The 25,171-nt window shown below is 43.1% G+C and overlaps 1 protein-coding gene across 1 annotated transcript; it reads right to left on the bottom strand.

The window, feature by feature from the left end:
• Positions 1 to 245: 245 nt before the first annotated feature.
• On the bottom strand, positions 246 to 10,335 carry ST8SIA3 (ST8 alpha-N-acetyl-neuraminide alpha-2,8-sialyltransferase 3). Its single transcript, XM_010374687.2, has 4 exons — positions 8,154 to 10,335; positions 6,644 to 6,766; positions 3,696 to 4,253; positions 246 to 1,176 (listed from the first exon to the last, which is right to left on the bottom strand). Exons 1-4 carry the CDS (start codon positions 8,330 to 8,332, stop codon positions 894 to 896), a joined length of 1,143 nt encoding a protein of 380 aa, XP_010372989.1. The 5' UTR covers positions 8,333 to 10,335; the 3' UTR covers positions 246 to 893.
• Between the last annotated feature and the right edge of the window lie 14,836 nt (positions 10,336 to 25,171).

The following is a 25,171-nucleotide window of genomic DNA, read 5'->3' as shown; positions in this document are numbered from 1 at the left end:
ACTAAACTTAGGCTGGAATGGCCTTACAGATGTGGCCACAGTGCTATTATTTGCCATAACAATGCCTATGTCAAGAGACACAATGCTACCCACAACATAGGCTTTCTGTGTGATCATGAAAGATACACTGCCTTATATCCCACTCACCACAGAGGGACCATCCTGATGTAGAATGACTGAATGGATTGGTGAGGACTGCATCAGAGACAATTTTTTTAAAAAAGGAATCACAAGGGGGTCCATTGTGATTTGCTCATTTTGACATGAAACATCAAAGTTACCCAGAACCTTAAACACATCAAGTACAAATGCAACACATACAAGCAAAGTGAATTCAATAGGATTCCTAGCAAACTATTAAACTGCAAGGTGGTAGGGCAGGGAGTAGTTGCAGAGAAAGGGAGTGAGATGGTGACAGAGACAGAGATAAGGAAATAGAAGATGAGATATACAAACCAGTTATTTACATTTCCATTTTTCAGAGTCTGATCCCACCAGCAAAACAGATCCTGCCCCAGGTGGCCAGAGGCCTCTGATTATGAGGACTATCTGAGCAGAGCTGCAGAAACTATAACTCTAGTCCTCATGAAAATGAGAGGCAGTTTATTATTAAAATCCAAACATGAAAATACTTCAAACCATTTAGTTAGCAGCATAGTTCCAAATGCAGCATTCCCTTTATCAATCAAGTCTAAACCATGTGGCTTCAGTGCATCTGTCCTGCTAAATCTGCTAAAACTCTTAAAAGAGCAGTGCAAAAGAGAAAAGACATCTTTCCTTTTAAATGGCAGACAATCCTTATAAGACATTCTCTAGGGTTCTATTCTGAATACTATTCAATTTGATTTGGGGCACTTTTTAAACAGCCATTTGGCACTTTCCATTCGGAGTTCTTAGGCACAGTGTGACAGAGTCAGCTTGGTGAGCCCTTCCCCGTGCATTCGGTATAGCAGCTGAAACTCAGCAGGCAGCTGGTGGGACTCCTGCCACTTGGTGGTAAATTTGGTTCCTTTTTTGTCATAGTAATGGTATGGAAGATCTTCCCTTGTGTTGGGGTCAAATCCAAAAGGCCAAAATCCATACAAGTGGATCTCTTCACATATTGCTGATGCAAGGGTGTACATAAGAATACCTGTGCTCAGCCGTTTAGGTGACAAATGTTTGTTTTTCCAGTACCTGTGGAACAATAAGTACATGTGGATTCAAAGGTCAGCGATGAAGGTTTCAATCAGCAAGGTCAATCTGACTGGGCTGGGTAGTGGATTTGTTAATGTAACCTAAATAGTGCTTGCTTTGAAATTATCTTTTAGGCAACCAAAAACAACCTCTGGGAACAACTGGCTACATAATTTGTGAGATCCAGCAAGAGATAAAAATTTGGACTCTTGGTTCAAAAAGTATTGAAAATTTCGAGTGCAAGAGCAAAGTATTAAGCTAAGTGTTGGGCCCTTGTGAGTGTGGGATTTCCTGGGATCGTACTGTTTGCACACCTTTGAAGCTGGCCTTTGAAGCTGCCCCTGGGTTTTTCTAAAGAGTGGTGTGGCTCTGACTCAGCAGTGACACAACAGAAGGCCACCAAAAAATGACTGTGCTTTTTTTTTACATAAAGGGCTCTTGGATAGGGTAAAGGAGGTCGTTTAATCTAAGGGAAACTCCTCTGTCCCTTCCTTTCTCAAACCTAGAAATAAACCCTTCATTCGGAGTTTAGAAAGACTGTGGAGGCTTATTTTTCTTCTCTCTTGTAAAAAATTGTATTCCTTGCTTCTTTGTCTTCTAACTGGGGATTCCCAAGCCCATCTTCAGCATGCCACAATCTGGCATGCTAAATGTTTTAAATTCAGAAAGTGTGTAAGATACATTAAATGTAAATAATAAATTATAGGTATTAGTCCTTCCACATTTAAATAATATTAGTACTCAGAAACCTTCCTGCTGACACCACCAAATATTTGAGGCTTCTCTGTGGTGTGTGTATCATTGGAGATGCAGGCAGAATGAAACTGTTCATTAGTCAGGTTTCTGTGGACTGTATTTCCTTCCAGTTTTCATTGAACCCATGTATTTTTTTGAGGCCTGAGTGGCTGTGAAACATTATGATTAACTCCACTTTTGTGGCAGGCAGCCACACAGGATAGTTTCCGGAAGTTTCTAAGCACATGTAGTTTCTTATTCACTACTTGAAGGTTTCAAAGGTGAACATTTCCCCTTTCAGATGAAATTTAAAAGTTCAATCTTGGTTTTAACATTCCTGTCTAAGGAGCTGGAATGACTCTGACAACCCTTTCGGTATAGTCAAACTTAAACTGAACAAAAGGGGAGCAAAATGAGGAGATCAAAAGACCATGGGACAGGTTGGCAGGAGACCTGAATTCTAACTCTGGTCTTGCTCATTTAAGGCAGTGACTTTGGGTAAATAACTTCTGCTCCTTGTACCTTAATTGATTCATCTTTAAACTTAGGAGTTGGGCTACATTACTACTTAAAAAGGTGACCATATATCCTGGGGAACTAGGACAGTCCTAGTTTTTCAGTTTTCTGTGTTGCAATTATTAATAGCACCCCCTTTCTCTCAAACAAAAAGTTCCAGTTTGGACCATAAATTATGGCATCACTCTACCACTGAGATACAAACCAGTTTATTAGGCTGTAATTCCTCCTATGAGAGGTCAACTAAACAGATCTTACATCTTAGGAGGCTACAGGATGGGGAAAATCTATTGTGGAACAAAGATCTTCAGAATTCTCTGTTTACCAGGTCTCCCAGAACCCACCCCAACTTATAGCAATATCTAGGGCTATGTTAGGACACTGAGGCTACTTACATAGGGGAAACTGAAGTTGAGATAATTTTCTCCAGATGAGTTAAAAGAAAAAAAACTCTACAATTAATCTTGTTTTATAAAATGCCCTGGACTAGTGGTTCTCAATTCTGACTGCATATTGGAATCATCAGGGGAGTTGTTAAAAAATACCAAGTACCTGGTCTCCACCTCCCTGCCCACCAGATAAATTACATTAGGATCTCTTGAGGCAGAGCCTAGACAATAGTATTTTTAGAGCTCTCAAGTGATTATATATACAACCAGAATTGAAAATCACCAGACTAGATGAAAATATTGCATTTCTGGCTGATCTGTCTATCAAATTCCAAGAGGTAACAATATGCTTATAGAATACATTTTTCATGTTTTTGTCCTAAAATATCAGATTATAAAGGCAGATTGTGCAATTTATGATTTATCTAGGTGTTTTGCTAACCTTGGACATCTACAAAACACATAAACTTAAATCAACTTCATTGTTTCTGAAAAAAAAAAAAAACCACTTGATTTGTCTCTAATTTAGCCATTGGCATTCTTGGAATATAGTTACCTATTTAGAGAAAATTGTTGATTTGTGGTGATTTCCATGACTGCTCCATAGCCTTACTAGCAAGGGAGAGGACAGAGAAGAGACAGGAGACTGATGAAGCACCAATCTTTCCATCTGACACTTGGTTACCAGCTGTGGGTAGATGGAACTTCTTAGCTAGAATGATTAATTCATTCACTCATTACAAAAGGTATGAGTTTCTTCTAACTACTACTAAACTCACCACAACAACTAATGAATTGGATGGCTCCCACCCCCAAGAGATTACAACATTGATTTGCCATCTGGTGGAGTATGAGTAAAATGCAATAAAATATACACACCTGTTGACATGTTGCATTATATTTCCCGGCCAAGCCAGTTGGACTTTTAACTGACCTCTGTGTTCAACAAAAAAGTCAACTAATGTCCTGGTCACAGTTGCTGAAGTGTGGAAGAAAAATGCAGGGATCCAAAGAATGGCCCCATCAAGCTTTTTTAAACTGAGGAAAAAGTTGTTACGGTCCTGAATAGTCAAGAGATTGTTGTAATATTTTTCCAGGATGCTGGGGTTGAAGGTGGTAAGGTTGGTTTTTCTTCCAACATCTCTTTGGAAAGCCTCCGTAGGGGCGAAATTGCAACGGAAAACAAAATCTGATTTATCTATTTCTTGTCCACACTGGCTCCCTGTCAGGATCCCACTATTTCCAACCACAGCACAAATATTATAATGCTTGTTCATAATGGGTGACACATCTGGAAGCAGTGACCGGAAGTTATTGCTAATAGAGAAAACATATTTATGGCTGGAATAATCATAGTGCATCAGTTGTCCAATCCGAACACTATTCTTGGTCAAAGAAAAATTTTTTATTACATCGACATGCTGAAGAATTTCTTGCCTAAAATAAAAAAAAAATTCATGAAAAGCATTCCATTCAGAAGACTTGATTTTTCATCTTATGTCTTATGCTGACATTTCATTCAGAGGGAATCTTAGGCTCATTGAATCCAAAAAAGATTATATATACATAATTGTGGTCCTTGAAGGGAGGACTGCTTCACAATCTTCGCATATTCTAATCTTTCAGTCAGTTTCTGAGTGTATTCTTTGAGGCTTGTAAATGTAACTTACAGTTTTAGCTGCCATACCTTGGTTTTCTGCTCTACATGATGAATGTATCTTATTTGATCAGCAGGGAGGTATAGAGCAAATTATGTCAGAAAATACAGGGAGACAATTTACACAGGCCCGAAATAGCTCACATTAATGCACAAACATTAGTAACACAGAGTTTGTAAGTAGGGTCTACTCGTTTGCTACTGGACTGCAGTGCTCAAACAGTATCAAATATCATTGGTGTCCAAATAAGAGCCAAATAGATATGAGTCAGGACAGCACTATCTATTATTGAAAAAGAAGATGGTAATAGCAGTGGGTATAGCTGAATATTTAATACAAATAAGATGATAATCTCATTAAGGCCCTCTGAATAATGAAACAGGGAGTTTTTTCTACTTGATTATATAGAAACACAAGAAACCTAATCCTTAGAAAACAAGGCTATTATAAATCCTGAAAATACGTCCATATTCTAACAATTCAGTACATAAACAAGGCAAGATTGATACTTAGAACTAATTTCAGGTTGCTTTCATATTGAGCTTTAAGTAAAATTAAGTATCTCTTCTTAAAGTTTTAGCTATTTAAAATATTCAAGAGAGACCAGTAACATGCTACTTTGCTGCTAGATTCTCCAATGTTAAGTAATCCCATTGAATTTCTTGTAACTTTTGCCTAAAATGTAGCGGGAATGAAATGAAATGCTTTACATATCATCACATTGCTTGGAATTTTATTTTAAAAATGACTTTATTCTTCAAAACAGAGGCAACAGCAACTGAAATCTTTGAAACTTCCCAAGTTACCAGTACCATTCTTACAAGTTGTTAAAAAAGTAAGGCAGATTTTAAATGCTACTGGTAAAAATTTTATTAAAGATTATCTAATTAATTAAAATGAGGGAAGTTTTGAAAAAGAAATATTCTTCTGACTGGTCATTTGGGTTACATGGCCTAGTGTGGGAAGAATATTTTTTATTGAGTTAGAAACATGTTCTTGGGAAACCTAAAATGTGTTCTACCCATGAAAATGTTCTGGGTTGACTATAAAATTAATATTGAATTAAAGCCCTCCCAATTATTTAAAAAAAAAAAAACACTTCCAGAGTTTTAGAATTGATCAATTTTCATGAACTAATTTATAATTAACCATAAGTATTTTTAAAATGTTAATCTTAATCATATGACTGTATGTTGACTTTTCATCTAAACAGTATTTTCATGAGACCATGAATATCCACTGAATTTGTTTTAATTCTGCCCGTAGATTAAACTTGTAAAAGAGAGAGAACAAGCAATACTAGAAATGCTAAGACCAAAACACAACTCCCTAAATAAAGTGGTTCGTAAAATAAGTATTCACACTTCTAATGAATACACTAGATGGCTCACATCCCATTTAGCAGTATAATAATCCCACCGTGAAGGAAGGAGTAATGAGTTACTGTGGTTTGCTAAGAGTAGACCAGAATCATTGAGTAGAATAAATACATTTTAACAAATCTCATCCTTCTTCCTTCCACCTAAAAAAACAAAACCCCAAAACCATCTTACGTCTATAAAATGAAATTGCTACAATTAGTGTGAATTAAGTTAGCTTTACAATAAGCAAAGCTGTAAAGACAATGAAAAGGCAAAACCAAAAGAAAACCATAGTTAAATACCTACATACATTTGGGCCAGCATTTTCACAAGTAATTTGATGGAGACAGATTATGGCATTTTCCGTGTGTTTCAATGAAACAATACCATTTTATTCTATTTTTCAAGTTTTTTTCAGGGACGGAATGAAAATGCATTGGGTGGTCTTTTTGCAACTAACCTTTTGTCTGTTTTTTAAAAATAGATGGCTTTGGTAGTACTTGCCAGACTTGTTAGCTGTAAATCATGGTGCTCAGTCAAGCCCAAGTGAAATACCCTTTTTTTTTTCTATTCACATTGGTCCTGATGTGTCCTTTTTGTGACAGGACACTACATACTCAGGAGAAGTTTCCTGATCATTGTTTTGGGCAGTCATGCCAAGAAAACAATGCAGATACACCTGGTGGTGAGGGTGGGGGGTATAGATGTTTGTTGTTTTAGATGTTTTTGTTTGCTTGTTTTTGTTTTGTTTTGTTTCGAGCTCTAGAATTCTTAAAAGCACCTTTTGGATCTTTTCCTCCTATCCTACCTTTGATGTAAAAACGCTGTCCGATTAAATGTCCACTTAGAAGGTTTCTCTTGGAGTTCCTGGGTGAGAGAATTCGTAATGGGCACAAATGACGGGTCTAGAAACTTCAGCGCAAATTGTGACCTGGAGAGGAGCATGAGCACAGACAAACGTGCTGGCCTCAGCTCGGGGAAGCCAAGGTAGCCATTAAAGTCCAGCGGCCCGGGCGGCGGCAGGCTGGCACGCGCGCGGGCTCCGTTCCGTCCCGGAGCCTCTCTCATTTGGTCCGCCCTCTGCTCCCACACACACCCGAGAGAAAGAAAGAAAACTAGGGAACCCCATCTGCATTGTCCATCCCTCCGGGTGCCGGAGAGACCATAAAATGGCCGTCATGCGGAGAGCAGGGCGCACGCCGGACGCAGGGCTGGAGCCCGCGGCGCTGCGAGGACCACGGAATCAGCACCGCGGACAGCGGCCGCCCGCCAGCCTGACCCGCTACGCCCTTGCAGCCCCAGAGAACTGATTTTTGGAGAAAGGGCAGAGGAAACCTGAGACCCAGGGAAAGGCTAGGGGTGGTTCCTGCCTTAACCTCTTCCTTCCCGAGCCCACGTCCGATTTCACTTCCTATAACTTGGCTGGGGGTCCCCGGGAGCCGCCGGCCAACTCCGCTTCTCGGTCCAGGCGGGGCTCCTCTGGGTTCCTCGCCTCGGTCCCAGCTTCGACCACAGGTGGCACTTTGTAGTTGCCACCTGCCCGTCAGGATGCCCCGCTGGGAGAGCTCCCAGGGTCACAGGTAGGGGTGGGGTTTCTCGCAGAGCTGCGTCAAGCTGCGCCTGGAGCCTTCTCAGTCCGGCCCAGCGCCGGGCGGTGACTCCGACCTGGCGAGGGTGGGCGGCCCTTCCGAGGCTCGCTTCCCGCAGGGGGCGGGGGATGCAGGAATCCCGGAAAGGGGGTGGGGGCGGTGGCAGCGAGGGAAAGGGTCGAGGGAGAACGCCCCAGGGGCTTCCTGAGAATAAACCCGCGTGTCCTTTGATAGGGCTGGAGGAGGAGAGGAGGAGGGCGCGAGGGGAGTCCGGCGCCTGCGCCATTAAACCGCCCGCACCGCCCCGGGCCCGGCTCGCGGAGTCTGAGGACAGGGCGCTGGGAGGGCGCTCCCCTCACGCCAGTCCATCTCCTCTCGCCACCCCCTCCCGAACACACACACCGTCTTTCCCTCCACCCTCACCCTCCTGAAAGCCTCCCCCAACCCCCATTTCTGAAATGAGGGAAGGGATGCTGAGGAAGAATACGAGAAATGCAATCACATCGATTTGGACAACGGCTTCTAGGGGCTTTGGGTTAAAAAAAAAAAAAAAAAAAAAAAAAACAGAGAGGGGGAAGGGAGAATTAGAGAGAGGAGTGGAAAGACCGCGCAGTTATCTGGCCCAAAGAGTCTTGGAGAAGCCAAAACACCCCTCCCCCACGTCTCCCCTTCCCCAAACACCCCAGCAACCAAATTCCCGAGGGCGCTAACACAGAGGCCCGCACTCACCGGAATCCCGCGTGGAACATGTACATTCGGGGCGCCCCCGGGCTGGCGTACTTGGGAGTGGTGAAGATGTTCTCCTTTTTCAGGGACACGTAGCTGATGAGCGATAAAATCAGCAGGGCGACGCTGAGCATGACCAGCCCCAGCACACTGGCGACCCGGGCCATTTTGCAATTTCTCATCCCGGGCTGGGCTGGGTTCAGGGAAACCGGGGAAATCGGTCCATTGAGCGGCCAGCAGCTCGCTGGCGTGTGTGTGTGCGTGTGTGTGTGTGTGAGCGCGCGCGTGGCGGAGGAGGGGGACCCGGGCGGGGGCGGGGTGGCGACAGGGGCCGGGGGTTGGGGCCGGCAGGAGCCCCGGAAAGCAGCGGGACCCCCTAGGCAGGGGCGCGCGGGGCCGGACGCCGAGCAGGAAGATGGAGGGGCTGCGCGGCGGCGTGGCGAAGGAGCGCGCAGCGCCGTGCGTCCCCGGTCGCCGGCTCAGGCTCCCCCGCGCGTTTCCAGCGAGGCTGCCATCTCCGCCGTCGCCTGCAAGATAAATGTGATTGGAATAATGTTACAGTTCGATCTAAGCACAGGATTTAATTAATGAACTCTAATCTCCCAAATAACCGGGAGGGGGGGTGCAGGAGAGGAAGGAGTAGGGGGAGGTAGTGGAGGGAAGGGGAATGAGGCTGACAGGCTGCAGCCGGCGCCTACGGCCTCCCCGGCTGAGGGTGCCGGCGAGGTGGCTGTGGGGAGACGAGATCCCAAACTTAGTTTAATGGACCATTCATTACTTTATAATATCACGGAATAGGGAGACAAATAACCGGATTTGCTGTCCTAAAATATAAACAACAGCTGGGTGCTTCTCAGAGAAGCAGGGAGAATGGTTTTTGGAAGGCAGCTGTTTAAAAGCATGTCCCCTCATGCGGGGGCCCTGGCCCTCCGCCCCCCGACCCTCCACCCCAAAGGAAGTTCCAAACAGCATCTGGGCCTACCTGCCTCGGGAGCCCTTAAAACCTTCTTGGAATTTGCCAGAATGACTCCCCTGTCCGCCTTTTATGCCCACCACATACTTGACTTATCCCTAAAGGGTGGGTAGTGCCTAGCAAAGTTGCGAGGTGACCTGTGAGTGGGGAGGGCCTGCCTTCCTCTCCCCTTTCCGTCTTCCAGTGGAAGGACAATGTGCTCGCCCCTGACTTGACCGGGCCTGGTGAAGTCAGCCCTGGTTTAACTCTCCAATGCCCACTCTTCAGACCCATCCCTCAGGCCTGGCCACCTGATGGACTAAGTGGCCTGAGCCTTCCAGAAGCTGACGCCATTAAACAACACAGAATCTTTTTATGAAGGAGCCCAAGAACCAAATAAGAGGCTGCCGCTAAGAGTGGAAGGAAAACACACTAACACTTTGCATTGCTTGACCTTAAATTTGTTTTAGTATATTCACATGTTTCTTGTTTTAATATCCATTAGAAATACAAATTAATCCATTTTCAGTCATGCAGTTGGGTGCTCAGGGGAAACTCGCATGTTTCTTTAACTCTGTTCTTTGCAATTAGCTTATGGCCTCTGCCACCCTAGCTTTACTCTTGGCTTGGTACTCCCTAATACTGGTCAATAAGCGCTAATGAAGAGAGCTAGAGGTGAGAAATTGGCCTTTGAGTTCTGATAAAACAAGTTGAGATTTTTTCCAAGGTGGTTATGACTTCTTTCTCTCCTGAACTTCTTGCCCTGTGGGCTTTCATGGACCTAATGTTATTATCTGTCTGGGGTCTGTAAATTCCTTGAAGGGGTGAGCTCCTGGATTGTAAGTTTCTTTAGAGCAAGGCTTGTCTTCCTTCTCCAATACTGTCTCTCACACACGTCATGCTTGCTAAATGTTTGAAGACCTGATGAGCTCCCTTGGGAAACATATCTGTGTGGCTGTGGACAGTAGCACACAGAATGCTCCTATTTGTTTCCAATGACAAAGGGGGTCACTTTGCACCCACTAGACTTTTTGACCAAAATCTAAAAGTGTGTGTCAGAAGGACACAAATAACCTCCTTCCCTCCGTGGGGCTTTTTTATTATTTAAAAAAATTTAGAAAAGGCTTGCATGCCTGGATATGATGAACACTTGAATTATATTTTTTTGAATTGCTATTTTTTTAAAAATGATTGTATAAGTAAGGTGTAAAATGCCAAAAGGGAGTAAGATCTTAAGAGAGCCATCTAGGAATGACACCTGTTAGAAAAAAGTCTTCTTGAACAAGAAATCAGGGAACATGCTATGGAGAGGCAACCCAGGGTAGTGTTACACCTTCAGACTCTGGAGTCAGAAAGACCTGACTTCAAAAGCATACTCTGGGTATTATCAAAAACACAAAAAATAACATATGCTGGCAAGGATGCAGAGAAAAGGGAACTCTTATACACTGTTGGTGGGAATGCATACTGGTATAGCCACTATGGAGAACAGTACAGACGTACCTGAAAAAACTACAAATTGAACTATCATAAGATCCAGTAGTCCCATTACTGGGCATTTATGCAAAGGAACAGAAATCAATATTTCAAAGAGTTATCTACCACCATGTTTATTGCCACACTGTTCACAATAGCCAAGATATGGATCAACCCAAGTATTCAACAGCAGATGAATGGATACAGAAAATGTGGTATATATACATAATGGAATCTCATTCAGCCGTAAGTAAGAATGAAATTCTGTCATTCTCGGCAACATGAATGAGCCTGGAGGACATTATGTTAAGTGAAATAAGCCAGGAACAGAAAGTTAAACACCGCATGTTCTCACTCATACACAGAAGCTAAAAAAGCTGATCTCAAAGAAGTAAAAAGTAGAACAGAGAATACTAGAGGCTGGGAAGTGTAGGGGGAAGAGAGGATAAAAGATTTGTTAAAGGATACAAAATTACAGCTGGATAGAAGGAATAAGTTCTAGTGTTCTATAGCACTATAGGATGACTATAGTTACAATAATGTATTATATATTTTCATATACCTAGAAGAGAAGATATTGAATGCCCCAAAACAAAGAAATGATATAAGTTTGAGATGACAAATATGCGAATTACCCTGATGGGATCACTATACATTGTATGTATCAAAATATCACTATGTACCTAAATATGTATGATTATTATGTATCAATTAAAATAAATGCTTACTCTGGCATCTATAGCCAGGTGACCTTGGGTAAGTTACAACTTCTCTGTATTTTAGTCTCCTCATCTGCAGAACTGGGATAAAATTCTCCCAGGGTTTGGGGGAAGATTAAACAAAGCATATAAAGGCCTTTGCACCCTGGCCTATATTAAGCAGTTAATAAATATGAGCTAAGAGCTTGGGTAAGTTTTTAGTGTCTTTTTCTATGACGCTGTAAATGTCCTGCTACAGAGTGCATAGGAAAGGACGTACTTGGGTGAGATATTTTCTTGCAGAGAATAGCCAAGATCAAGAAACTCTTCAGTTCCCTTTTTAAAACAGCATAACAATCATGAAAATGGCCATACTGCCTAAGGTAATTTATAGATTCAATGCCATCCCCATTAAGCTACCAATGACTTTCTTCACAGAATTGGAACTACTTTAAAGTTCATATGGAACCATAAAAGAGCCCACATTGCCAAGACAATCCTAAGTCAAAAGAACAAAGCTGGAGGCATCGCGCTACCTGACTTCAAACTATACTACAAGGCTACAGTAAACAAAACAGCACGGTACTGGTACCAAAACAGAGATATAGACCAATGGAACAGAACAGAGCCCTCAGAAATAATACCACACATCTCCAACCATCTGATCTTTGAACAACCTGACAAAAACAAGAAATGGGGAAAGGATTCCCTATTTAATAAATGGTGCTGGGAAAACTGACTAGCCATAAGTAGAAAGCTGAAACTGGATCCCTTACTTACTCCTTATACAAAAAATAATTCAAGATGGATTAGAGACTTAAATGTTAGACCTAATACCATAAAAACCCTAGAAGAAAACCTAGGCAATACCATTCAGGACATAGGTATGGGCAAGGACTTCATGTCTAAAACACCAAAAGCAATGGCAACAGAAGCCAAAATTAACAAATGGGATCTAATTAAACTAAAGAACTTCTGCACAGCAAAAGAAACTACCATCAGAGTGAACAGGCAACCTACAGAATGGGAGAAAATTTTTGCAATCTACTCATCTGACAAAGGGCTAACATCCAGAACCTACAAAGAACTCAAACAAATTTACAAGAAAAAAACAAACAACCCCATCAAAAAGTGGGCATAGGATATGAACAGACACTTCTCAAAAGAAGACATTTAATTTATGCAGCCAACAGACACATGAAAAAATGCTCATCATCACTAGCCATCAGAGAAATGCAGATCAAAACCACAATGAGATACCATCTCACACCAGTTAGAGTGGCAATCATTAAAAAGTCAGGAAGCAACAGGTGCTGGAGAGGATGTGGAGAAATAGGAACACTTTTACACTGTTCGTGGGACTGTAAACTAGTTTAACCATTGTGGAAGACAGTGTGGCGATTCCTCAAGGATCTAGAACTAGAAATACCATTTGACCCAGCCATCCCATTACTGGGTATATACCCAAAGGATTGTAAATCATGCTGCTATAAAGACACATGCACATGTATGTTTATTGTGGCTCTATTCACAATAGCAAAGACTTGGAACCAACCCAAATGTCCATCAATGACAGACTGAATCAAGAAAATGTGGCACGTATACGCCATGGAATACTATGCAGCCATAAAAAAAGATGAGTTCGTGTCCTTTGTAGGGACATGGATGCAGCTGGAAACCATCATTCTCAGCAAACTATCCCTAGAACGGAAAACCAAACACTGCATGTTCTCACTCATAGGTGGGAATTGAACAATGAGATCACTTGGACACAGGAAGGGGAACATCACATATTGAGGCCTGTTGTGGGGTGGGGAGAGGGGGGAGAGATAGCATTAGGAGATATATCTAATGTAAATGATGAGTTAATGGGTGCAGCACACCAACATGGCACATGTATACATATGTAACAAATCTACATGTTGTGCACATGTACCCTAGAACACAAAGTATAACTAAAAAAAAAAAAAAAAGAAAAAAAAAAGAAAACAGCATTACAGGCTTTCCTGAGACATCTGATATGAGTTCGCTCTGCCTGGATTTAAAAACTGATGTATTACTTATGCTTAGCACACCTCTGTGAACCTTCTAAAGAAAGTCCTAGGAGGATGATTTTCATATTGCATATGGGCCACTGAAGGTCACATGATGTAAAGGGACCAACTTAGCCAGAAAATAAACAGGCAGGCAGGCATCCTTATTACATGTGCCAGGCTTATGGGTGAAAACAGATTGCTCAGTAATTACCAGGGGAATAATTTTGGTGGTGGTGCTTCAAAAAACAGCTGTAGCTACTGGATAAGGGATTTTTCAGGCCTGAGATTGTAGCTATCTAATAATTTTTAAAAATCAGGACATTTTTACAAAATATCACTTACCAAGTTTCACTGGAAATCAGCCCTGTGCAAGAGTATAGGAAAGTGAAAATAAGAAGCACAGAAATGAAAAATCCCCCAGATTTAATGTTTTCTAGGAGAGTGTTATTCTAGACATAGGAACTTACTTCCCTTCTTCCACTCTCAGGAGTGCCCACCTTTTGCAAACATGACTCTGCTCCCTGGCTAGCCCCTCACCAACCCATACTGGCCAAGATCAATATCCAGGAACCATTTAGGTAGGAAGGCCAGGAAAGCTGGTGTCTTTTGTTAGAAACAACATTGTTCCTTTGGGAGGCAGAGGTGGGCAGATCACTTGAGGTCAGGAGTTTGAGACCAGCCTGGCCAACATGATGAAACCCTGTCTCTACTAAAAACACAAAAATTAGCCGAGTGTGGTGGCAGGCCCCTGTAATCCCAGCTACTCAGGAGGCTGAAGAAGGAGAATCATTTGAACCCAGGAGGCAGAGGTTGCAGTGAGCTGAGATCACGCCACTGTACTCCAGCCTGGGTGATAGAATGAGGCTGTCTCAAACAAAACAAAACAAAAACAGCATTGTTTATTCATTCATTTATTTCTGTTTTCTTTAATCATTCACGAAATGTCGGTTATCATACACCACGCTTGGCAGACTCAGGGGTTATAAAATCATCCTTGACCCCACGATGCTTATGGTCTTGTTGGGGAGAAGGATGTAAACATAACAGAGGTACTACGCGAAAAACTTCACGCCAGAGGACTGCTGAGAAAACTGGGCAACACGCTTTGTCTGGGAGGTTAGCAAAGTTCTTCACAGGGGGCAACGTTTGAGCTGGATTTTAAAGCATGAGTAGGATTCATTAGGTACAGAAGTTTAGAAAAGCCATTCCAAGTAAAGGGAAGACTAGAAGCAGAAAAGATTATGGTGGGCTTGGGGAAGAGCAAGAGGTAGGAGGTGACTGCCGCAAGAGAAAGCCTAGAAAGCTAGTTAGAGTCAGATTGGGATGGGCCTGTGGGACATGATAAGGACTTGGTCAGGATCCTCTCGCAGCACTGCTCAGAACCATCTAAAGTTCACAGAGAGGAATGACTCAATGTGATTTGCACTGAATGGATGTCGAAGCAGCTGGAGCCAGGCCCGTGGGGAGGTGAGACACCAGCTGCTCCTGTGGATGTCAGCCGATGCACCTCGTGGCCCTCCAGCCTGTCCATGTGCTAGAAGCCCCAGTGTGCCTTAATTTATCAATGAACCAATTGGCCATTTTATGTTATGAGACACCCCTGAATAAGGCATTAGGGAGTTGACTTTTGGGAGGGCAAGTGACCCCTCCCAGACAGCATGGAGATAATCATGTGGGGAACTCAGAGGGAGTGCACTGAGGAGCTGCTCTTTGGCTGCATGTGACCGGAGTCCTTTCTGACGGCTGTTGCCCAGCACCTTGGTTTCTAATAAGTCTAACAGAGGACTCAGAGGAAGGTCCTTGGGGTCTTCTGGATTTGCACCTCCTCTTTCCCTATAGAAGGTAAGCAGTCTATGAATTCAATGGTGGGAAAAGTCACTGTGGTCAGATAAAGTGTCATAATATCTCTCAGATGAAACAGAGGCATGAAAGTTTCCAGAGATGAAGATGGAAAGAGAGGATGGGGCAGGCAGGGCAAGAGAACTGAACAAAGATGTGGAGGCAGAAGAGGGCAAGGCGTGACAGGAGCCAGTAAATAGATCAGCCCCTTGGAGTAAAGTCAAAACAGCCAAGGTATGTAGGGTACTTAGGTGCTAGGGCATTGTAGATATTATATATAATCTTTGCCCCACTCCTATGAGTGGGCACTTTATAGTTAAATAAATTGACATTAAAATAAGTTAAGGACTTGCTCAAGGTAAAGCGCCTCTGGCTGGAAAACCTACCCTTTCCACTAATCCACGCTGCATATAAGTGAGTCCCAGGACAGAGAGCTGGAGATGTGTACAGGCCTGCGAGGCTGAAACAATCATGTTTTGGCGGTGAGAACTACCATTGCTTCTACTGACGATGATGACGATGATATCATCCAACACTTACTGCTCACATGCTATGTGTTGAGTATAACGCTGGGCATTTTACATAACTGATCTCACTCAATCTCTATTCCATTCCCCTGAGGATATAAAGACCACCACCATTTCAAGAGTTCAGAATCAGGCTCAGTGAGCTTGACTTTATCAAGGTCATATTGCTAGTGTGTTCCAGAAGAGGATGTGGCCCCAATGTATTTCTCTAGTACTCCAGAGCCCAGAGGAAGAGGGGCTTTCACCTTCTCCCTTTTTCATTGTATCTCAGAGTTCCTGAGGAAGGAAGTGCACGTTGGCAAGGGTGGAGGGATGGAGGCAACAAGGAAAGGACCAGAGTGGTACATCAGATATGCAGAGGCCTCTTCTGGTCTCTGGAGAAAGCTGAGTAGAGCAGGAGCCTGGGAAGGGAGGGCTAGCCATCCTGTGCAGACTGCCCTGAGATAGCCTCTTATTTTCATTGTATCCTTTTAGTGCCAGCACAGCACCCACCTAGTGCTCAGAGTGAAAAGAAGTCAGGGAAGTTTGCTGTATGGCATCCCTGAGGTCCAGGCCAGGGAGAAGGTCAGCATCCAGTACTGATGGTGGAGAAAGATCTGCCCCACTGGGATGGATGAGCTGACTCACTTATTGAAGAGGCCATGTTTAATTAAATTAAGTAGTTAGATTAAGTTAGATTAATATTAATACATGCACACAGTACAAAATATAAAGCCAAGGAAGGATGCACTGTGAACAAACGCCCTCCCACTGTTATCTCTCAGGGCCTCAGTTACCCTCCCAAGAAGCAGCTGCTGTTGCTGTCCGGAGATGATCTATGCATCAGATACTAAGCATATGCGTATGTATTCATTTTTAAACATAAATGCTGAGACCAGTTTAAAATGATATTTACTTCAGGTTTTTTTTTTCCCTATATCTCTACAAAAGACATTTTGCACAACATTTTAACATTTCAGATGTTTGCACTGATTGCATTTTCTAGAAGCTGGGGAATTACTCATTTTGCGCCTACAGACGAATGCATCTCTTAAAGCTCAGTGAAGTGTCTGTATATGAAAGGAATATGGAAACTTCAAATAGTCTTTTTCTTCATTGAATAAATAAAATATATTTGGAAAGCCATCTTAAAGCTTAAGGCTTTTTGCAGCCTAGTCCCTAGGAAATGGTTTGAAAGGAGCTATTATGCTCAATTGTGTTAATCTCCCAGACCCTTGCATAGAATTCTGACTTTTCAAATGTTAGCAGTGATTACTTTTTCTAGAAGCTAAGGTATTACACTTGGAGAAGCTACTTGAAAAATAATCTTGCAATTTAGTTTTAAGCTATTGTGTCTCTTCATTGCACCAACTGTGTGTATAGGCAATCACCCATGGTTACAACAGCCACAGTAGCATTACTAGGTACTGTCAGGGGAAGTGTTAGAAGAAAATCTAATTTTAGCCTTCATCTTGAGTTTTGGGGCAGTTTTTGTGCCTTGTGCTTCTGAAACTATAATTGTCAACAACGTATCTTTGAGAGCAGGGGAAGAATACTCTTTTGTTTGTATATCATTATAACAGTATAAAATGGTAACATTTCCATGCAATTTTGAAAAATGTCCTGTCACTTGCTGATTTATTGATGAGTACTGCTTCCACAGAGGAAATGATAGGAATTGTCGAAGAATAAACTGCTAAGCACCTCCTTCCCCAGGCTCTGGGCCCCCTGCTGCAATTATAAGCACATACCCCAGGCTGAGATTTCTTGTCTTGTGTTCACAGGGAATTCACATAGTAAGGAGGTCACTGGACTTTCCAATATTGAAAAACTCAGTCTCAGTAGAAGAAGAAGAAGAAAAAAGATTGAGTTACACCATGTTTGATATTATGGCCCTGCATGTTCTATCTCAAATCATGTTCACAATAATGCTGTATGATAATATTTTTATTCTTTTCCATTAATATAGGAGAAAGATACTCAGGGAGGTTAAATAACTTGGCCAAGATCACAGCAGCTTTTTAAACGATGCGATTTTAATATAGGACTGAATGACTACAATATGATTCCTCATTTCTTCCCAAGTCAGAGGTTTAGGCTCCTGTACCCTGGGGCATGAAGGATCCTTCTTCAAAGTAGTTATTTGTCATTAAGAAAGGAGCCATGGATTTGGTATTTCCATTGGCTTCTGTACCCCTTTCTCCTCCTGGTAAGATTTTTACAAGGATGTTTGAGCACAGGGAAAGTGACTTCTCATTAGATAAGAAGATCCATGTACCCCTGTGAAGCAACCTTGTATCTTCATTTCAAAATCCCGTTTTGCACCGTGGTTTTACAGTTTTACATGAAAAAACCTCTGAGTCCTGTTGGAGGTGGTGGAAGATGAGGGGGTGGCTGGCTTGGGTGTCTGTACTTCAGTCTGGCAAAGGGCAACTTTGAAGTGAGCCTTTCTGCTGGTGGAAGAAGTCGGTGAAGAACAGCAGAGGAGTTGCAGGTGGAGAATGTAATTAGCACCTTTGTCCTAATTGCAACCAGAGTGGAAGGAGCCAGGACAAGCTCAGAGGAGAGATGAAGGTAACTGATCTTCCCTGATGAAGGTAACTGATGACCTTCCTCTGATGCTTTCTCCAGTTATCTGACACCTGGCTTCACTCCTAATTAGCAGTTAGTCCTTCATTTTCTTTTTGCTCTGAATTCAAGCTGCTTATTGGAAAAAAGAAGCTCAACTATTAAGTATGCTGTTACCTTGGCTAAGAATTGTATTATTATTATTTTTTTGGTATTTTCCCCTAAGGAAAATGTCAGCCTGAAAGTGAGTAGAAAGCACTTTGTAATCCTACTCTTCATATCTAAGATCATCTATTATTAAAGAAAGCCTCTCTTCTGGACCTTAGTCACCACAAAGAAGTTCCACTGCTCACCTGGGTACAGGTGTTACCCCAAGGGCCGTCAGAGTTTGCAGAAGATTGAGAGAAGTATTGCTTCATTTCTTGGAGACCCAGCATGGCATATATTATGTAGGTGGGTGTATCCACGTACTCAAGTAGACCTCAAGGTGGTCACTGAAAAAAACTGCTGGGTTTGGCTCAGATCTTTGCCAACCCTTCCCCATCTGCCTGAGAAATCAGGCTCTTCAGATCCTGCAGCATTGCTTGCTCTCACAGATGTCTCTCAATCTGTTCTGCTTTCCCTTTTCTCTATAACCACAGGGTTGACAATCTAATGGGGACCTTATCACGGTAAACTTCCTTTTTAACTTTTACAGCAGCATTCTTCAACTTTAGTGTTATGCCAGAAGGCTGTGTTGTTCAGCAATTTTAGGCAGATTTTGCAAGACTATGGACACTGCATCTATTATAGATCCAGTGCAAAGCTAGCTGTGAAAAAGCGAGAGTTGCAAACAGCATTAGACCTTTAGATAGTAGCTGTGAGCACTTATCAAAGGGTTCTGACTTTGTGAGCTCAGTGTGGAAAGGGATGCTCATTCCACTTAGGTCTTTACAGTTGATAATCACTATCTTCAGGACCATCTTTGGGGAAAAAAATCTGACAACCATATAAATCTTACATTTTTTATAGCACTTCAATCTTTTTTCAAAGTACTGTCACATCTATTATCCCATCTTGACCTCCCAAGGAAACTGTGAGTTGGGCACAGCAAGTATTTCTATTCTGATTTCACAGATAAGACACAAAGAGGTTAAATCACACAGTAAGGCAGGAGACTGAGGCTAAACATCCATGTCTGATGTTAAGACTGCTAGTCTCGGCCGGGCGCAGTGGCTCAAGCCTGTAATCCCAGCACTTTGGGAGGCCGAGACGGGCGGATCACGAGGTCAGGAGATCGAGACCATCCTGGCTAACACGGTGAAACCCCGTCTCTACTAAAAAATACAAAAAAAAACTAGCCGGGCGAGGTGGCAGGCGCCTGTAGTCCCAGCTACTCGGGAGGCTGAGGCAGGAGAATGGCGTAAACCCGGGAGGCGGAGCTTGCAGTGAGCTGAGATCCGGCCACTGCACTCCAGCCTGGGCGACAGAGCGAGACTTCGTCTCAAAAAAAAAAAAAAAAGACTGCTAGTCTCTCTATGAAAAAAATACACCCTTTTTTTAAATCTCTGCAATTTAGATTCTACTGCTGTCACTCTACAAGAATCACTTCCTTATTTTCCTTGTCAGAGTTCTCTTAATTAATTATTTAAAGTGACAAATCACACCTGTGTATATTTTTGGTGTACAATTTGATGTTTTGAAATATGTACATGTTGTGGAAAGGCTAAATGGAGCCAATGAACATTTGCTGGAATCCCTTTCTTTAAAGCAGTGTTTTCTTGACTCTACCTGCCTCTCAGCATCATCAGAGTCACTGAAACATAATACTGATGCCCAGGTCCCACTTCAGACCGATTGAGTCTGGATCTTGAAATTAGCTCCCAGGCATCTGTGTGTTTCAAAGCTCCTCAGGTGATTCTAATGCACAGTGAGGATCAAAAACCATTGCTAGAAGCTTACCAATGGCAACCCTCATGTCAAATTCAATGACTTTTTTCTTTGCTGCTAGCCTGGGGCCATTTGATACTAATTTCTTCTTTAAACTCACTCCTCTTTTGGCTTCCATAAAATGACACTTTCTCAGTTCTCTGTTCTCCGATGGCACTTTCCCTGTTTCAGTTTTTGTTTGTTCACCATCTTCGTTGTGCTTTCCCAACTCAGCCTCACCCTTTTCTTCACATGGTCACACAGGATACAGAAAATAGTATGGAGAGTTGTGCAGAGGATCATTTCTTTTCAAGGGCTTGGATATTCGATTGCATGCTGCGCAAGGGCAGAGGCTTTGTTTTAATCATGGCTGCAGCTCTAGAACCTAGGACACTGCCAGATACATGCTCAATAACGGAATGAATGGTCACGTCAATGTGACTGAATCTCATCTCTGTGTATACAGTCCTGCCGTGCATTCTAGTTCTGCCCCTCTAATGCCATCTCTTGGATGTACCATCATCTTCTCAAAACCAGCTATTCAAAGCTGAACACCTTCCTTCCTCCTACAAACTGTTCTTTTAAATGTTCTCCATCCACTTTGCTGCCTCCAGTAACCTCATCTTCCCAGTTCTTTGGGTCAGCTTTGACTCTCCCTTCTTTGTGTTAGGATCTATTTAGCTGATTCTGCCCTGCCCATGGCCCTTGGTGAGAAGCAGTGCTGGGCTGTGCGCCCATGACTATGGTCTGCCCACCCATTGCTCAATAGCCCGTGTGGTGGTGACCAAGGAGGAAGGCTCCTAGTTCCCTCTGGAACATGGAGGCAGAGAATAGAAAACATTGACTGGCAGATATGGAGGAACTACAAGTACGGCCTGTGAGCCAACTCTCTTGGACACTGAATGGCTATCTAGATTCATTTCCAAATCCCAAGAATCCTTTGTAGAAACTCAGTTTTTCTTAAGGCTGATGACATGAAACTCTGTTCTGGCAACACTCATCCATCGTTAATTATATTAATGTTAATACTAATACTTCCTCCTTTGAAAATTATATATATATACACACACACACACATATATATACATGTATGTATATACACACACACACGCACATACATATATATATATATAAATTTTTTTTTTTCAATTTGCTTCTTCCTTTATTTTTGGACCAACTAACAGAGGTCCTAACCGCCTCCTGCCTAAACCTGCTAATACCTTTCTAGGGGGTGTATTTGATCCTTCTTATCTCCTGATTTGTTGCCCCTTCCGCCTGAACTTCCTAACTTCCTTTCTCCAGCTTCACTCTCTGGGGAACTCATATTTGTCTTCTTAGAAAGTTTTGTTTTATGAGGTTAGGAAGGAGGAATGGCCAGGGATTAAGTAACAGAATAGGGCTGAAGTCAGCCGGAATCAAGTTAGTTCAAGGACCAGTGGACCAAGTTAATGACCTAGGAAAAGTTATTTAACCTCTCTGTGGGTTAGTTTTCTCACCACCAAATGGGAACTTGCAGTAATTATGATGGGACAAAGGAAGGGGTTCAGTGAGTTAATGCATGTGACGCACTTAGCATTGTGTTGGGCATATACTAAATGCTGAAGATGTGTTCACTTTATTATTGACATCTCCCCTAAACAAGCATTCCCAGTTTCCTGACCTCATTCTCCACTCTCCAATAAAGATTTAGAATTAGGCTATTCTCTTGTCTGCTCTCATTAATGATACATTTTCCCCTTAATTTACAATTTAGGATTAAGCAATCTTTTGCACACTGTGCTTCACAATTGGATCATTGCATTGAAACTCGACTCATCCACAAGCTCTGCATCTTCTATTACCTCAGAACACGCTGAGCCTCCTGATTGGTACCTGTAACAGGCATTGTCGGTGGATGCTCCAACACCCATCTTCTTCTTAAGATCAATTTCTGGGACCAGCTGCGGTGGCTCACACCTGCAATCCCAGCACTTTGGGAGGCCAAGGCTGGTGGATCACTTGAGGTCAGGAGTTCAAGACCAGCCTGGCCATCATGGTGAAACCCTGTCTCTACTAAAAGTACAAAAATTACCTGGGCGTGGTGGTGCCTGCCTGTAATCCCAGCTACTTGGGAAGCTGTAGCAGGAGAATCGCTTGAACCCAGAAAGTGGAGGTTGCAGTGGCAACCTAACCATGGCACTCTAACCTGGGCAACAGAAACGAGACTCCATCTCAAAAAAAAAAAAAAAAGAAAAAAGGAAAAAAAAAGATTAATTTATGATGAGTCTAATCCCACTATCCTAATTCCATATTGTTTCCACATACTTTCAGGGGAGCGTAAGCCCCTTCTGGCCAACAAGATGTGAAGGGAGTTGTCTGGGAAGACTTCTGAGAAAGATTACCTCAGTTTTAAAATAAGACCCAAGGAAGAGCAGTCCCTCTTCTTCCCCTGAACATTGTGTTTGTTGGGAGATCTGGAACGATGGCAGCCATTTTGTGACCATGAAGGGAGACAACTGAGGACAAAGCTAACACCGAGGATGATACAGCAGAAAGCCAGAAGGAGCTGGGCCCTTGAGGATGTCATGAGCCATGGAACTAACTGATCCTGTAGCTTCCATTCACCAGAACCTCTAGCTATGTGAAAGAAAATCAAATATTCCATATTGTTTAAACCAGTTAAGCTGGGGTTTAATTTGGCCAGAGACATTCTGACACAGTGCCCATGATATGTTGTTTAAGGTCTGATGTTTATTTTTTAAAAATATGGTTTCCAGTCCATGTCAGCTGGGACGTCTTGCAGAGAGATGTTTCTAATGGTAATGGATGAGAGCAGTAGGGCATCACCTCATCACCTCATCACCCTGCACTTCTTCTCTGCCCCAGCTTCCACCTTCTTCAAGCTCAATAGGCTAAAGATCTGCAGTCCAAATGGGAGAGGGAGAGAGAGAGGGAAATGAGAGTCCATGCCCAGGAAGCAGGAGCAGCAGGCGGCGGGGAGGGAAAGAAGGGTGGCAAGAGAGCCACGAGCAATGACTGCCATTCCCTGGGGCCCCTGGAGATCAGAACTGTGCCACGTGCAGTGCAGATATCACCACACTGAATTCTCACACATCTTCCCAACTGCCTGCAGGTAATGACCACATCCCCATGTCATCAGTGCAGAAACTGAAGGTCGGAGAGACTAAGTAACTTGCCTAATGTCACAAAGCATGAAAGTCGGGTTTCTTCTGAGTTTCAGGTGTTTGAGAACCATGAACCCCTGAAATCATAAGCTCAGTTGTGTGTGTGTGTGTTTGTGTGTATGCGTGTGTGTGAGCACTTTTCTGAGGGGGGATCATCTGTGATTCCTTGAAAAGTTTAAGGCTCACTGCAGCAAATGGGGGAGCTGGGCTTCAACCCACTTCCATCTTCCTCCTGAAGCCTAGCTTCTCACTTGTACTCATGTGTTTCCTCCTGGGCTTAAGGCTCAGGCCTCCTTCCCAGCACAGCCTTTTTTTTTAACTCCCCTGTGGTGCTCCACTCTGCTTAATCTGTGAGCACCTCCCAGGTGTTGCCTGCAGTTCAATGGGCACAAACTTTTAGGACAGTGTTGTAGGTTGAATTGTGTCCCTGCTCAAAATATATGATGTTCTAACCCCCAGTATCTGTGAATGTGGCCTAATTTGGAAATAAGACCAGATGTAGTACTTTCTCAGTGGAGTCATCAGATGAAAGCAATAATGAGGAAGGTGGTACACATGCAGCTTTGGGAGAGAGGAGGAGTGACACAGTCATCCAGATGAGTGGGGCAGTGGAGTAACTGGATTGTCAGGGTAATAGCTGTATGTCCCTCCAAAAGCTGTTCCAATAATTCAGCCAGAAAACATACACAAAGTGCTTAGAACAGTGCCTGACATAACAAACACACAACAAATATTAGCTCATATTTTTTATTACTCTTCCTAAATTATCTTAGTCTTCAAGAATAACATCACAGGGTGGACTGAAGCCCCAGGTGGTCTCCACTTTTATGTTTCCTGGGATCAAGCCCTGGAAAACAGCCCCTTCATCTCAAAATCAGTGGAGCCTTTGCCTGCCCAGGACATTTGCTTGCACATGTCTAGAAAGCAGCCAATCTGGAAGACAGCCTTTGCTGGTGGCAGGTACAGGCATGGCAACAGCACACCGTGTCCTGCTGAAAGGAGAGACCACTTAGATGGGGCAGCTCTTTGTTGGTAATGACAGTTCCCACTCACCTTGGGATTTCATCAGGACCTAGTGTGGCCCTTGTGTTCCCAGTTTCCAGGGACTTTAGAATGATGCTACATGTGGTACAAATAAGAAAGAACAGGCCAGGAGCGGTGGTTTACGCCTGTAATCCCAGCACTTTGGGAGGCCAAGGCAGGCGGATCACAAAGTCAGGAGATCGAGACCATCCTGGCTAACACGGTGAAACCCTGTCTCTACTAAAAATACAAAAACAAAATTAGCCAGGCGTGGTGGCGGGCGCCTGTAGTCCCAGCTACTCAGGAGGCTGAGTGGGGAGAATGGCGTGAATCTGGGAGGTGGAGCTTGCAGTGAGCTGCGATCGTGCCACTGCACTCCAGCCTGGGTGACAGAGCGAGACTTCGTCTCAAAAAAAAAAAAAAAAAAAAAAAAGAAAAAAAGAACAAACAGCTACAGAGTGTGCAGACTTGGGGGATTTCTGTGCAGGGGTCCTTATTTTAAACTTCCAGCCACGAGAATGGGTTAACTGATGAATAAATGTAATTCATCCATGTGGTCACAGGAGCAGGGTGACTGGGGAGATGTCGGGGAAGATGGTACAATGTACTGAACCAGGAGTCCAAAGCCTTGGGATGTTATCCTGGCTCTGCCACAATGGAACAAGGCACCTTGAATGATTAAGATTCCTTTTGGGTAAACAAGAATGATGATGAAGATGAAGAAGATGAAGATGGTGATGATAGCTTGACTCTGGCTCTAATGAAACACAGTCCCTACAATTCTGAAGTCTATGCTCCAAAAGGACGAGGATTGAAGGAGGCGAGATTCCTGTGACAGCTGTCTCCTGGGT

Source organism: Rhinopithecus roxellana, chromosome 21 (genome assembly GCF_007565055.1).
Source record: "Rhinopithecus roxellana isolate Shanxi Qingling chromosome 21, ASM756505v1, whole genome shotgun sequence".
NCBI classification, from domain to species: Eukaryota; Metazoa; Chordata; class Mammalia; order Primates; family Cercopithecidae; genus Rhinopithecus; species Rhinopithecus roxellana.
This window is presented reverse-complemented; position numbering and strand designations above follow the sequence as displayed.

Bases quoted from the DNA above. Each gene is read 5' to 3' on its own strand.
- ST8SIA3 (XM_010374687.2), bottom strand. From the start codon at position 8,332: ATGAGAAATTGCAAAATGGCCCGGGTCGCCAGTGTGCTGGGGCTGGTC. The intron at 6,767-8,153 runs GTGAGTGCGGGC...GCTCCTCTCCAG, and splicing joins ATGTTCCACGCGGGATTCCG to GTCACAATTTGCGCTGAAGT. The intron at 4,254-6,643 runs GTAGGATAGGAG...TTTTTATTTTAG, and splicing joins ACAGCGTTTTTACATCAAAG to GCAAGAAATTCTTCAGCATG.